At 36.5% G+C, this 14,517-nt stretch overlaps 1 protein-coding gene across 3 annotated transcripts in view; it reads left to right on the top strand.

The window, feature by feature from the left end:
* Nucleotides 1-176: 176 nt before the first annotated feature.
* Nucleotides 177-14,517, top strand: part of Tada2a (transcriptional adaptor 2A) — a 50,936-nt gene continuing 36,595 nt past the window's right edge. Inside the window, exons 1-4 of one of the 3 annotated variants that reach the window (XM_048787902.1) lie at nt 177-196; nt 2,706-2,830; nt 9,842-9,948; nt 10,880-10,939. In XM_048787902.1, coding sequence (XP_048643859.1) covers nt 2,806-2,830; nt 9,842-9,948; nt 10,880-10,939 — 192 coding nt within the window. In that variant the 5' untranslated portion in view covers nt 177-196; nt 2,706-2,805. Of the gene's footprint in view, nt 197-244; nt 266-2,705; nt 2,831-9,841; nt 9,949-10,879; nt 10,940-14,517 lie in introns of those variants that run through there. The other 2 variants (XM_015495347.2, XM_015495346.2) reach the window with 2 other exon arrangements.

Genomic DNA, 14,517 nt, shown 5'->3' with positions numbered 1-14,517 from the left:
ACGCCGCACTGTGGGGGAGGGCGGCACGCGGCCGGGCCTGACCCCGCTGGAGCCCCGCCCCGCGCTTGGGCGGCCCTGCTGTGTCCCAGCCTTGGTGTATCGTTCCCTGCAATGGAGCCCATAATCACTTCTATACCAGTGCTGTTCGAGATGCCCTTGATCGACGTTACCAAGTGAAATTTCCAAGTAGGCCTTTGTAAGTAGGTGTGTTAGCACCATTTTGGAGCAAAGAGGAAAAAAATGACTTGCAGCTAATAGAGACCAAGTAAGTTGGCTGCAAAACTGTAAAGCCTGCGTCTCCTCTGCACCATGCGGAATCGCTTTTCACAGCGCCTTTCTTCCACATTCCAATATCTAATTTGAATTTAACCAGTGTTTCTGTGGAGCTGGCGCCTATCATGTTAGTGTCACAGTTCGGTCTTCTATGAGATGGAGAGAAAGGGAGATTCTGCATACTGCAGTTTTGTGTTTTCTGACGTTTATTCTAAACATCCTTTATTTGACCATCTATATCACCTCTGTTGAAATGGCACAGCTGTTCACTACCAGAAAGACATTGTGCAAGCACTCTAAATCTTTCAGAGCTTTTTTTTTTGGTGGGGGGGTGGCGTACTGGGTATTGAACTCTGGGGCACTTGCCCACTGAGCCACATTCCCAGCCCTGTTTTTTTTTTTATATTTTATTTAGAGACTGGGTCTCACTCATTTGCTTAGCTTTTGTTGAGGCTGGCTTTGAACTCGTGATTCTCCTGCCGCAGCCTCCCAAGGTGCTGGGATTACAGGCGTGCACCACCACCCCAGGCAGAGCTTTATGAAAAAAGGAGCTTGTCAGGAGGCTGAGGCAGGAGGATGGCAAGTTCGAGACCAACCTGAGCAACTTAGCTAGGACTAGTGAGACTCTTTTTTTAAAAAAAAAAAAAACAAAAAAAACATTAAAAGGGGTGGAGAGGACACAGGGGGATGTGGCCCAGTGGTTAAGCGACCCTGGGTTCGATTAAAAAAAGGCCGTGGGCAACTGTACCCAGAGGCTGAAGCAGGAGAACCCCAAGTTCCAGGCCAACCTCAGCAACTAAGAAGGCCCTAAGCAACTTGGTGAGACCGCGATGCAAAATAAAGAAAGGGATAGAGATGTGGCTCAATAGTTAAGTGCCTGTGGGTTTAGTCCCCAGTACTAAAAAATAAAAAGTAGCTCACCCCAGAAGGTAGTGAGGATTCAGAGATCATCTGCATGGGTGGTTAACAATCAGTACCTAGCATATGGGACAAGGTCAATAAATGTTGACCATTATTTTATTACTGGATGTATAATATGCCCTTGCTAACCTCATTTTTTGTCAAAGACCAACTAGACTTGGGACTTTGTACAAGGAGGCTCCACTCCAAAAACGGGAAAGTTGATTGACAGCCTTATTATGGGTAATGATTTGAGCATTTTGTGCATTTGATTTATCAAAGTGAAAAAAGTCACTCCAGGAAAACTAAAGATGAATTCATTTTTTAAAAAAAAATCTGGAATTGGGGCTGGGGTTGTGGCTCAGTGGTAGAGTGCTCGTGTGAGGCGCTGGTTCGACCCTCAGCACCACATAAAAATAAATAAAGGCATTGTGTCCAACTAAAAAGACATTTTTAACAAATCTGGAATTTATTCAGTAGCCCAAGTAGAACTAACTTTTGTGATTATTTAGTGAATTATTTAGTGAATTCTATGTATTTGATACTTTAAAGGCATATAAATTTGTATTGTATGTAGTCTCTGTTTTTGTTTAGTCTTAACGTGAGAAAAGGTGTGCAGTTAGAAGTAATCTTCATAAAATATATGGGGAAAATTCTAGAAAAGGGATGGAAAACTCTGGTGTATAGAAGAAAGAGGATGTTTCTTGGTTTAATGTGAAATAAGATTTCATTTCTGCCTTCAAAGAAGGTATTTTGTATTTTGTTGAAAGAGTAAATTAGTTAACTATGTGTTTTATAGATAGGATTTTTGGTTTTTAGTAATAGAAAATCATTCTGATTAAAGTTTTTATTGGAAAGACAGAGAAATTAGAGCCAGTCACCATGGGGGGTATGGACCCAATAGCCAGAACTTATTGACTAAATTCTTTGACTAGCTAATAAGCTCTGTCTACCTTCTATCCTGGAGCAATGTCTTAACTTAAGATCCAGATTTCTGAAAAAAAAAAAAAGAAATCTTTGGTGTAGCTTCTGTGGAGGTAGAGATTTTGAGTATTGATTGGTACCTCTACCAGTACCATATAAAATATTAAAGGGTCAGTTCCCTAAAAGACAGAGGCCTTAAGAGAGAAGGGTAGAGAAAGCTGGGTAGAGAAAGGCAACAGTTACTATTAGAAATATATAGCATTTAGGGAGGGACGATATAGCTCAGTGATAGAATGATTGCATAGCATAGCATGCATGAGATTTTTAAGTTTGATCCCCAGCACCAAAAACAAAACAACAACAACAACAAAAAAAACCCTTTATATCTATCTATATAATTTATAGAGGACTTGCTGTGGGCCAGATGTTTGATTATGATGACATTCTCAGAACAACCCTGGGAGGTAGATATTATTATATCATACCAGTTAGACATAATAGAGGTAAACTAATTTGCTCAGTATTACAATGGTATAACTGAATATGTTGTGTATTTTCCTATCTCTGAATGATTTTCTGATCCATGTGCCACTTTTGTTTGTTCCTAGGGGGACATCAAGCTTTGGTGTATGTGCTGGCCAGTTCTGAGATCTTGAGGAAGCTCTGCACAAAGGAAGATAAAAAGCAGCAATCTTTGCCAATTAGGGAATGGACCGTTTGGGTTCCTTTAGCAGTAAGTATAGTAGAAATGAGTCTCAGGTGAATACTAACAGCAAAATGAAATGGAAATTTATCAAGGAAGAAAAATAAGCCCTTTGAAGTTAAGCAATAGTGCCCTGTAGATCTGAGCCTAAAGAAATTATAAGAGTATCAAATCAAAATCAACCAATAGGTGTTGATTACCCACTGAAAACTTGATAAAATATATCACCCTAGATCCTAGAAGAAAATGAAGCTAAATGGATCAGGCTTAGTATGTTTAACCTGTAATTAAAAGCAGTGGGGTTGGATAAGAGAAATAACTTCTAATGTTCTGGTGCATGATAGGATAACTATGATTAACAACAATTAATTGTATAATTGAAAATAGCTAGCGGTGACTATTTTGAATGTTCCCAAAGCATTGATAAATGTCCAAAGTGATGGATATGCCAGTTGTCCTGATCTGATCATTACACGTTGTATACATGTATCAAAATGTCATACTGTATCCCATAAATATATGTAATTATGTGTCAATTAAAAATAAAAAAACTTAAAAATAAAATATTTTTGTTTAACAAAAAAGCAGTGGGATTTCTCTTTAGAACTAATAACTTGTATCAGGCACCTTTATAGTGTTAATTTTGGATAAAGAAAATATTCCCTTTTCCCTCCTTGTAAGTGGAATTTGTGTTCTAAGAGTAAACTACAGTATGATAATGATGTAGAGAATTATGGTGTGAAATAAATTGAAGAAGCCACAATTATGGAGACTTATGTTGCTATATTGTGAAGAAATCAAATTTGCCAGAAATAGCAATCCCATTATCAGATATTTAGTAGTTCCAGTGAGAAGATCAGGTACTTTTGGGTTTTGTTTCTTTAGCAACTTTTTAAAAAATAGTTTTAGATGGACACAACACCTTTATTTTATTTATTTATTTTTGTGTGGTGTTGAGGATCAAACCCAGTTCCTCATATGTGGTAGGCAATTGTTCTACTCCTAAGCTACAACCCCAAACCTCTTCAGCAGTTTCTTAAAGGAGCTCTAATTTACTCTTTTACCACACTTCCTATATATTCAGAAGCATCTTGTTCAACCCTTTCATTTTACATTTGGAGAAAGAATCTAAATTGTTCCAGTGCTAGAAGCATAAGCTGAAACTACTCCCCCCCCCCATCTTTGAAAATATAATTGTTAAAACATGTTATTTGGAAATAATTTCAAACTTACAGAAAGTTGCAGTAAAGTTGTATGAGAATACACAGAATACCCACATATCTTTTGTATGATTTCTGTTTTTTCCCTTGTTATAATAAGCAATGCAAAGGGAAATAGTTTGAGGTTAAAAAAAAAAAAAAGCCGGGCTGGGATTGTGGCTTAGTGGTAGAGCGTTTGCCTCACGTGTGTGAGGTACTGGGTTTGATCCTCAGCACCACGTAAAAATAAATATATTGTGTTCGTCTACAACTAAAAAAAAAAAAATTTAAATGCAGCTTTTAATTAGAATTTCTCCCATGATTTTGTATCTTCTGATTTTGCTTGATCAAGTCTTTAGTATGATGGTTGCAAAAAAACATATTTGAAGAAATGCCACTCCCTTTTATATCTCTTCCACTACACTCCAGTCCCCCTTTAACCCCTTATAATTATCCAGCTTGCTTGTTTTCTGGTTTATCTGCCCTTTATTTCTTTTTGCAGAGATAAAAGGATATGTCTGGGGCTGGGGCTCAGTGGTAGGGCACTTGCCTCGTGTATGTGAGGTGCTGGATTCCATCCTCAGCACCACAAAAATAAATAAAGATATTGTGTGTCCATGTATAACAAGAAAAATATTTTTTTAAAAAAGAGATACGTGTTTTACTTCCTTATAATTAAAAATTTTTTACCTGCAGTACTGGGGATTGAACCCAGGGCCTTGCACATGTTAGGCAAGCACTCTACCACTGAGCTTCATTCTCAGCTCCCCCATCCCCTTTTTTTTTAAATACATATTTTTTAGTAGTAGTTGGACACAATACCTTTATTTCACTTATTTATTTTTATGTGGTGCTGAGGATTGAACCCAGGGTCTCTCGCACATGTGCCAGGCGAGCACTCTATCGCTGAACCACAACCCCAGCTCCTTAGCCCTTTTTTTAAAAAAATTTATTTTGAGTCCAGGTGCAGTGGCACTATAATCCCAATAACTTGGGGAGGTTAAGGCAGGAGGATTGCAAATTTGACACCAGCTTTGACAACATATCAAGATCCTGTCTCAAAAAAATTTTTTTAAAGGCCTGGGGATGTACTTTAGTGGTAGAAGACTCCTGGGTTTAATTTCTAATACTGTTTAAAAAAAAAAAAAAAGATTTTAAAAATTATGAGACAGGGTCTCACCTCCAACTTGCAATCCTCCTGCCTCAGCTTCCCAAGTAACTGGGATTACAGGTTTGTACCACCATGCCTGGCTTTCTGTAATTTCTTATTAGAAAGATAGCATACTAAGTATTTTTTTTTGTACTTTTTTTTCTACTTAATAGTACTTTCTGGAAATGTTAGTTTACAGAAATTGTTCTCATTCTCTTTGTGTGAGATGCTGGGGATCTAACCCAGGATCTTGTACATGTTAGGCAAATACTCTTACACTGAGCTATACCCCCAACACTTAATTTTTTATAGTGGCAGAGTGCTTCATTGTGTGGAGATAGCACTGATTTATTAAAATAAACTAGTGCTTGGACATCTTCATAGTTTTTCATACTTTAAAATAATCTAATATAAAACCTTGGGCATATGTATGTATTCTTGGAGATATATATTCAGGGTAAATTCCTGGAAATGAGATTGCTGGCTCAAAAAATAAAAAGATGCATAATTTTGTTTAGATACTGTGTATTCTGCTCTATAGGAGTTGTACTCTTGCAGTCCCACCAACTACATATGAATTCCTATTTCCCCATTCTCCTAAGAAACTACTGTTAAGCTTTGGAATCTCTGCTAATCTGATACATAAGAAATTATATCTGAGTGTAGTTCTGATTTTTATTTCTCTTATAAGTAAAACTATATAATTTTTTCATATGATTAAGGCCATTTTTGTTAACTTTCTTAGATTGATTAGTTTGCCTTAATTATTTTATTTTAGTTTTGTGGTGCTGGGGATTGAACCCAGGGCCTTGTGCATGAAAGGGAAGCACCCTACCAACTGAGCTATATCCCCAACCCAATTAAGGCTGTTTTTATGTTTCTCCTTTTCCCCTAATTTTTTTTTTCCAGTACTGAGAATTGAACCCAGTGCCTCACACATGCTAGACAGGCACTCTACCACTGAGCTACATCCCCAGCCCTTTTTATTTTTTGAGATGTCCCTAAGTTGGTAAGGTGGGCCTTGAATTTGCGATCCTCTTGCCTCCTGTGTCAGCCTCCCAAATCCTATGAGTACAGATGTATACCACAATGCCCAGCCCTCAGCCCTTTTTGAATTTTATTTTGACACTTGATCCTGCTGCCTCAGCCTACTGAGTAGCTAGGATTACAGGTATCCACCACCGTGCCTGGCTTTTTTTTTTTTTTTAGTGGGGTTGAGGTAATGGTTTCTCGATATGTTGCCCAGGCTGGTCTCCATCTCTAACTCTTGGACTCAGGTGATTCACAATTCTTTTTTGGCCTCCAAAGTAGTTGAAACTATAGCCAGGTGCAATCATGCCTGGCTTTTTTTTTTTTTTTTTCAATGTTAGAGATCAAACCCAGGGCCTCACATATGCTAGACAAGTTCTTTTTATATTAGGAATTTCAGCCCTTTATCTGTCATAAGTTTGCAAATATTTTTGTTCAGTTCATTTGCTTTTTACTTTGTTCATGGTGTTTTTGCCAAAAATAGTTGTTATTTTGTTTATGTAGTCTAATTAGCCTTTCATTGCCTCATTATTGGATGATGTTAAAAATGCCTTTCTCTGCTTCTAAATTACAGAAATATTTTAGAATACTTTTTTGGAAGATAGTTTGACTATGTGTATCAAAAAAATCTCAAAACCCTCAATCTGTACCCTCTCTAATTCTAGGAAAATATTTATTCTGCGGATAAATATAAAATGTAATACATACGAGGATATAGATCTCAGCATTCTTTGTAATAGTGAAAAGTTAGAAACAACATAAATGCATAAATGCCCACCCCACCAGTGGAGAATTGGTTAGATTAGTTGTTTGTTATCAATCATATTAGCCCAGTGATTTCTTTTTTATGATTTTTTCCTCTTTTTTAAAAAATATTTTTATTTTGAGGGTCTCACCAAATTACTGAGGGACTTGCTAATTTGCTGAGGCTGCCCTTTAACTTGCCATCCTCCTGTCTCAGCCTCCTGAGTCGATGCACCCAGCTACTTTTTATGATATTTTCAAGATCCCTTTTACTAATTGCTAGCGAAATATAGATATGTAGATACTGTATTTTACACATATGGTTTCAAGAAATAAAAATAATGATCTACTATAATAAGGGACAAAGTAAAAGAGATAACAAAGGAAGGCAACTTACTATATATCTGAATATTCTTAGACATAATAAAAGACAACAACATGAGTAGGTAGTCAGGTACCCATATATTGAATCACTGAGCATCTTGCACTACAAATGAAGAATGATTCAGGTGTATTAGTGAATAAGAAATAGCATAAGCCCGAATAACTCCTGATAAGATTTCGAATAAAACAATAATGTACACACATACACACAGCATATTTTTATATATATAATATTTTGCTTTATATGTAATATGGAATTAGGTTCTAAAGCATCTCTAAGTATGAGATTTCTCATCTACTTGAATGGTGGCACATTTGAAAGTTAAGCAGGATGTAGGTCAGTATTTTCCTAGTGTAGGAATGTCATAAGCACTGCAGGGTATCTAGAATCCTGGTTTCTTGTCTTCAAAATGCCAGTAGTGCTCCCTAGTCATCTGGGAACCGAAAAAAAGCACCTCCTCAGATTTCTAAAATGTCTTCTTAAAGGGGTAGTTGAGAATATCAGTTTAGATAATTGATACATTAGAATATCATTCATCCATTAAAGAGGACAAAGGGAGAAGAAAAACCAAGAAGATCTATGTGTACTATCATTTAAAAAAATGACTACAAGTGTATTAAGAGAAAAAAACAGGCAAAGCATGATTAGTATTCCACTTTTGTGAAAATAAATAATAAGATACATGTAAGTAGAACAAAGTTCAGAGAAATATTTTTCAAAATGTTGATAGTGGATGACAATTCATATTTTGTGTAAAATTTTAAGATGGATTGCTGTTACAGAATAATTGCTTCTTGAAATAAGGGTTTAAAAACTCTACTTTGGTCAGTAGCTAATCTTTTTTTCTCAGGAAAGTTTGAAGAAAGACAACCTTAAATATTAAGATAGTAGATTGCTGGTTATGGTAGTGAATACCTGTAGTCTCTGCTACTCTGGAGGCTGAGGCAAAGGAATTGCTTGAGCCTAGTAGTTCAGGGCCAGCCTGGGCAATGTAATGAGACCCCGTCCCTTTTGTTTTATTTTTTAATTAAAATTTTTTTTTGATACTGAGGATTAAACCCAGGGGTGTTTTACCACTGAGCTACATCCCCAATCTTTTTTTTTTTTAATATTTTTTTCAGTTATAGATATGGACACAATACCTTTTGTTTTTATGTGGTACTGAGACTCGATCCCAGTGCCTCACAGTGCTAGGCAAGTGCTATACTTGAGCTACAACCCCCACACTCCAATCCATTTTATTTTTATTTTGAGATGGGGCCTCATTAAGTTCCTGAAGCTGGCCTCAAATTTGCAGTCATTCTGCCTCGGCCTCCAGAGTAGCTGGGATTAAGGCATGTGCTATCTTGCCTAGCCTTCCCTTTAAAAAAAACAAAAAACAAAGGAAGTGAGAGAAGGTAATTTGATAAAAATTTGCATCTAGCACTTAATATAAAATAACTTTGTTTTTCCATGTTATAATTTAAAATCGGTAAAATGGGAGAAATTGAGTAGTTGATATTCCACGTAACTAATTTGAAACTACAACTAGGAGTATGTTTCTTTTGTCATTTTCCTTCATGTCTTCATTTAGAAATAAAAGAACAATATTTGCCACTTAGAGGAGAGCAAGGTGCCTTGAGGAATATTTCTTGGACTAAGGAAAATGCCATTAAAGAATTTAAGAAATCTTGGGCTGGGTTGAGTGCTTGCCTAGCATGTATGAGGCCCTGAGTTCAATTCTCAGCACCACATAAAAATAAATGAATAAAATAAAGGTATTATGTTCATCTACAATGACAAATATTAAAAAAAAAAAAAAAAAAAATCTCTTCATCTACTTTCAAGGTCTTTTTTCTTGTCTCCTGTGGTTGATCAGAACATACTTTTGCTGGGTTGCCCAGATTCCAGAGAAGCAGAATTTGAGGCCACTGAGGACACATATGTCTGCATTTATGACTTTAAAGAGTTGAGGTCATACTCCTTGCCTTAATATTTTAGAGATACATTACTGTCATGGAAGTTGAAAAAAGTTGGCTGTGCTCTGTGTTTACCACAGCAGAAAGGGAGGAAGTGTTCTTGAGTTTAAATCTCAACTCATATGAAGTTTAAACCTCAAGACGTATTTAAAGATTTTTGTCCTTCCTACTGCTAAAAGAACGGTAGAGTGTTTACTTATGTGCCTGTTACTTAGATTCAGCTGTTGTTAACATTTTGTCAGATATGCTTTATCTGTAAGTATTGTGTAGGCATGTTCTTTTTCCACTATTGATTTATGAGACTTTGTTTAAAATCTGTGTATACTTTTCTCTGCAGGGGACCATGTCTACCTAACTTCTGTTTGAAGCCATAGGTACACAAAGCTTCCCTAAAGTTAAAAAAGGAGGATACTTTTTTTGTTTTTGCTTGTTTGAAATGAGCTCATCTTGTCTCCCATGTACTTTTCAGCCCAGCTCACTTTCTATGTAGTCATTTGCAATTTTTCACCTTTTTGCACTTATGATATAATCATGAGGTGTTTTAAAGCTTGTGTATTTTCTTTTTCTTTGTTCTAGGTGATCCCTCTGATAAGCCACCTTGCAGAGGCTGTTCTTCCTACCTTATGGAGCCTTATATTAAGTGTGCTGAATGTGGGCCACCTCCTTTTTTTCTCTGCTTGCAGGTAACTCACTAAGGAGAGGCTTGGCTGATTATGGATATAGTAATTCAGAGATTACAGTAGATTGCTTAGGATATACCTTATTATAACAACTCCTTCTAGTTAGTCTTTCAGACCAGATGGTTGAGACAGACTGTTGACTGTTCCACAAGGCATATCAGTCTAATGCTTAAAAGTTTTTCCAAATAGATTAAAGTAATGGGATTAAAGGAATCAGAACTGGAGAATTGTTCCATTTGATGACATTGTTTATTGTCTTGTTGAAGACTGATCTCTGTAGAGGTGACAAGAGAACAAACTATTGTGTGGGTTGTAATGGTAGCAACAATATTAATTATAAGTGATTCCTGTGTGCCAGGCACTATTTTGAGTTTTTACATGAATTAACCCTTAAATCATCTCTAAAATCTTATGAAGTAAATAAATAAGTATCCTCACTTAATAGATGAAACTCAGGCAAAGAGAAGTTAAGTAACTTGTTCAAGGAAATACCATGTTTTATCAGATCCCCAAACACTTGATTTTAAAAAACATCCCAATTTCAGAAATACTAAAATGTAAAAATGGGTGATTAAAATTCTCATATACTTTAAATTACAAGGTGAATCCAAATTTTAGACTGTAAAATATGAAAAAAGAATTGTTAAAGTATGGTTAAGTACGGAGCCAGGGTTCAAATTTAGGCCATCTGATTTCAGGATTCATGCTTTGATTGAGGGAGAATCATACTATAAAAAAGCCTTTTTTTCTCCATAAGGGCCACTGAAAAACGATGACTGTAAATATAACATCCTATTGTAGCTGCACAGAGGATTAAATTAACTTTCTTAAAAACTTCATCATAAGCTAGAGCACCCACAAACCATCTTCTATCCTTTACGAAAGCATTTTTGGAAAGTAGATTTTTGGTAACTTAATTTTTCTTTCTTTACAGTGTTTCACTCGAGGATTTGAGTACAAGAAACATCAAAGTGATCATACTTATGAAATAATGGTAATGTTGAAGTTGCTGGGATTTTCCATTCATTTTTCAAGCATTAGATTGGGAATTAGTTCTCTTTAAATATCTTTTTCTTTTTTTTCTCTTCTGAATTTGATAATTGTTATTGAGTAAGTTTTTTAGGATTTTTGTGAACCTACATTTTTTTTTTTAAATGTGTGGACCTGGGGATCAAATCCAGGGCCTCACACATGCTAGACAAGTACTCTAAAAAACAAGTATTATTGTTATACTCAGATTTTTGTTTCAAACTTAGAAGGTGTTTAAAGGAGATACATTTCAAGATTCTCTGATATGAGGATAAGAGGTATGTTTCTTTTTAGGTTTGCTGATAAACATATAGTCAGTATGTTGTCACTTTGTGCTAACGGCATTTGGGGGTGAATATTAGGGATTGAACCCAGGAGTGCTTAACCACTATCACTAGCCACATCCCCAGCCCTTTTTTTTTTTTTTCCGATTTTTTATTTTGAGATAAGGTCTTGCTAAGTTGCTTAGGGCCTTGTAAGTTGCTGAGTCTGGCCTTGAATTTGTGATCTTCCTTCCTCAGCCTCCTAAGCCTCTGGGATATAGCAGTGAACCACCATATCCAGCTTGCTAATGATATTTTTATGTGGTTCCTGTTGGTGATGGTGAAGTTCATGTCTAGCGCTCCATTCCTCTGCCTTGTGAAAATTAATTATCCTCTAAGAGTTACATCATAAATGAACACAGAGCAAATAAATTACTACTCTACATAAAAATGACATTGAAGAGGCAAACTGGTTTATAGGCCAGACTATGACTTTGCTCTGTTTGATTGATTGTATTGCCACCTTTAAAGAAAAAATGAGAATGCCGCTAAGTGCCCACTCCAAACCCTGGCTGGGAGAATGGGTGGTTTAGTAAGCCAAAGTGAATACCCAGTCTAGTCAACAGGTATGTATAACAGATACTTTTGTCAAAATAGTTTTGTCAGTTTCAGAGCATATTGAGCATCTAACTAAATCTCCAATTTCACCAAGCAATTTTTGACACTTGGCCTTCTCTGTAGTTTTTCTTATGGAAATAATGCTGATTGGCTTAAAAGTAATAATTTCACATTGTAGTTTAATCATTTAGCACTATGTTGCTGTAACAACCAAAATTAAGTAGCTTAAGACTGCACAGATTTATTATCTCCCAGTTTTGTAAATCAGGAGACCATTAGGCACACCTGGTTTGCTACAGGTCCCATAAAATTGAAATCAAGGTGTTGGTGGCCTAAGCTTTCATTTGGACGCAAATGTGAGGCGCTAAGCAAATCAGTGAGACCTTGTCTCTAAATAAAACACAAAATAGGGCTGGGGATGTGGCTCAGTGGGCAAGTGCCCTGGAGTTCAATCCTTGGTACCAAAAAATAAGAATGAGCCCATTTCTGGGCTCATTTAGTCTGTTCGCAGAATTTCATTGCATTAAGGTAGGACTGATGCTACTGTTTGCTAATAGGCTGTTGCTCAGAGCTTATCAGCTTCTAGAGGCTACTCACACTCCCTGGTTCCTGGCTCCCTTTTGTCATGTTCAAAGCCATCAATTCTGGGAGTCCTGGAGGGTTATTGATGAAATGCTAGGAACCTCTGCCTCCTGCTATCCTTCCTGAGCAGTATTTCTACCTCTTCTGCACCACCCCCAACACACTTTTTAAAAATTTAATTAATTAAACCTTTTAAGGGCTCATATAGACTACTTCAGTCTCTTAAAAGTTTAGTGTGAGCTGGGTGAAGTGGCACATACCTATAATCCCACTGGCTCGGGAGGGTGAGGCAGGAGGATCACGAGTTCAAAGCCAGCCTCAGCAAATGCAAGACACCAAGCAAATCAGTGAGACCTTGTCTCTAAATAAAACACAAAATAGGGCTGGGGATGTGACTCAGTGGGCAAGTGCCCTGGAGTTCAATCCTTGGTTCCAAAAAATAAGAAAAAAGGGGCTGGGATTGTGGCTCAGCGGTAGAGTGCTCGTCTTGCACACGCGGGACCCTGGATTCAATCCTCAGCACCACGTAAAAAATAAATGAGTGAAATAAAGGTATGGTGTCCAACTATAAAATAAATGTCAAAAAATAAAATAAGTTAAAAAAAGTTTAGTGTGAATCAACATCTCAGTAAGAGTTCTTGGGAGCAAACTGGCTAGTTTTCATCTATCTCTTTCAAAACACCTTCAGTCTTATAAATAGTCTATTCATTAATTATAGGACTTAGAATAAGTTTTTCCATTTTAATTGCAAAATGAATGAAGGGTTGAAGACTGTGGCCACAGTAGCTGTGACTTTTGAGTTCCTTTCATCAAAGTCGTCAAATCTTTAGAAAGCTGATTATTTTTCCCAGATTCACACAAGAATGCCTAGAGTCAGACTACAGATTTCTCCTCCTGCTCTTCCTCTCCTTTCCCCTCATCCCCCGTCTCTTTCTACTCCTCCTGTCCAGGGCCTCACATATTCTGCCACTGAGCTACATCCCCAATCCCCAAATTTATTAATTTAAGATGGTGAAATAATTCTTTAAAAAATAATTCAGTATAGCTTGGGTAGGTTGATAGTCATGCTTTTTCACTGGAGAAAAATTGACCATGAGCTATTCTGGGTACCTCATCTTCTGCTTAATGCTGAAAACACTGTTTCGTTCCAAGTTCACTTAATTCTGATTACATCATCCTTTTCTCATGTTTTCAGCACCCATACAAACACATTTCAGAGTTCTCTACTTTCCTTTGGGGAGCTTTTGAGGATTACTAATACTCTCTCTCTTTTTTTTTTGGCCAATCTTATCTATTCCAGTGAATCTTTTCTTCTGTGGGAATGATGACCAAATTTTGGTTTTCCACATGTGAAGCTGCTAAAAATTCGATTTTTTGCATAAGAAGCTTCAAATAACTTTAAATGATTTTTAGTACTTTTGTCATCTCACAGTGCTGTATTTTGGGGAGTTACTCATGCTGTGGTGGGTGGTGCATTAATCAAGATTTCTGAGTTCTATACTTACTTTTGTCTTGTAATTCTCAGAACCTTGAACAAGTAAAGGCAGCTCTTTCTACCACACCCTTTATATCCGTGATTTATAAGCTTTAGTGCATAAGAATCATCTGGAATCTTCTTAGAAATATAGATGTCTAGTCCCTACTGTTGGAGATTCTGGTTCAATAGGGCTGAGTTTGGGTCCACTAGTTAAATAACATTGATACAACATCAAGAAAAACTGCCTTTAGCCTTTTTTTTTTTTTTTCAACCTGTAGTGTAAAATTTTTTTATTGTTTATCTCTCAGTGAAGTTGGTAAGGAGTAATTAATATTTCAAAATACAGTTTTAGAACTGGCTCTTCAACTAATGTGTGAGTTGTCATATTTACATATCATTATGGTACTTGCCAGATTGAGAATGATTAGTATAAATTTAATATAGACATAGCCTCCAAGGAGTGTTTCTTGGATCTCATAATAGCGCATATGCTAGGCGTATATTCATAGTATGTAGTTAAATCAAAATGTGTTGCTTATTGGTTGTATAATTTTGTTAATCATGACAGATTTTTTAATCACTAACAAAAAATGTAAGATGTTT

The sequence above is a fragment of the Marmota marmota genome, unplaced genomic scaffold, assembly GCF_001458135.2.
Source record: "Marmota marmota marmota unplaced genomic scaffold, marMar, whole genome shotgun sequence".
Classification (NCBI taxonomy): domain Eukaryota; kingdom Metazoa; phylum Chordata; class Mammalia; order Rodentia; family Sciuridae; genus Marmota; species Marmota marmota.
Note: the sequence above shows the minus strand (reverse complement) of the source record. Positions and strands in the feature narration are given on the sequence as shown.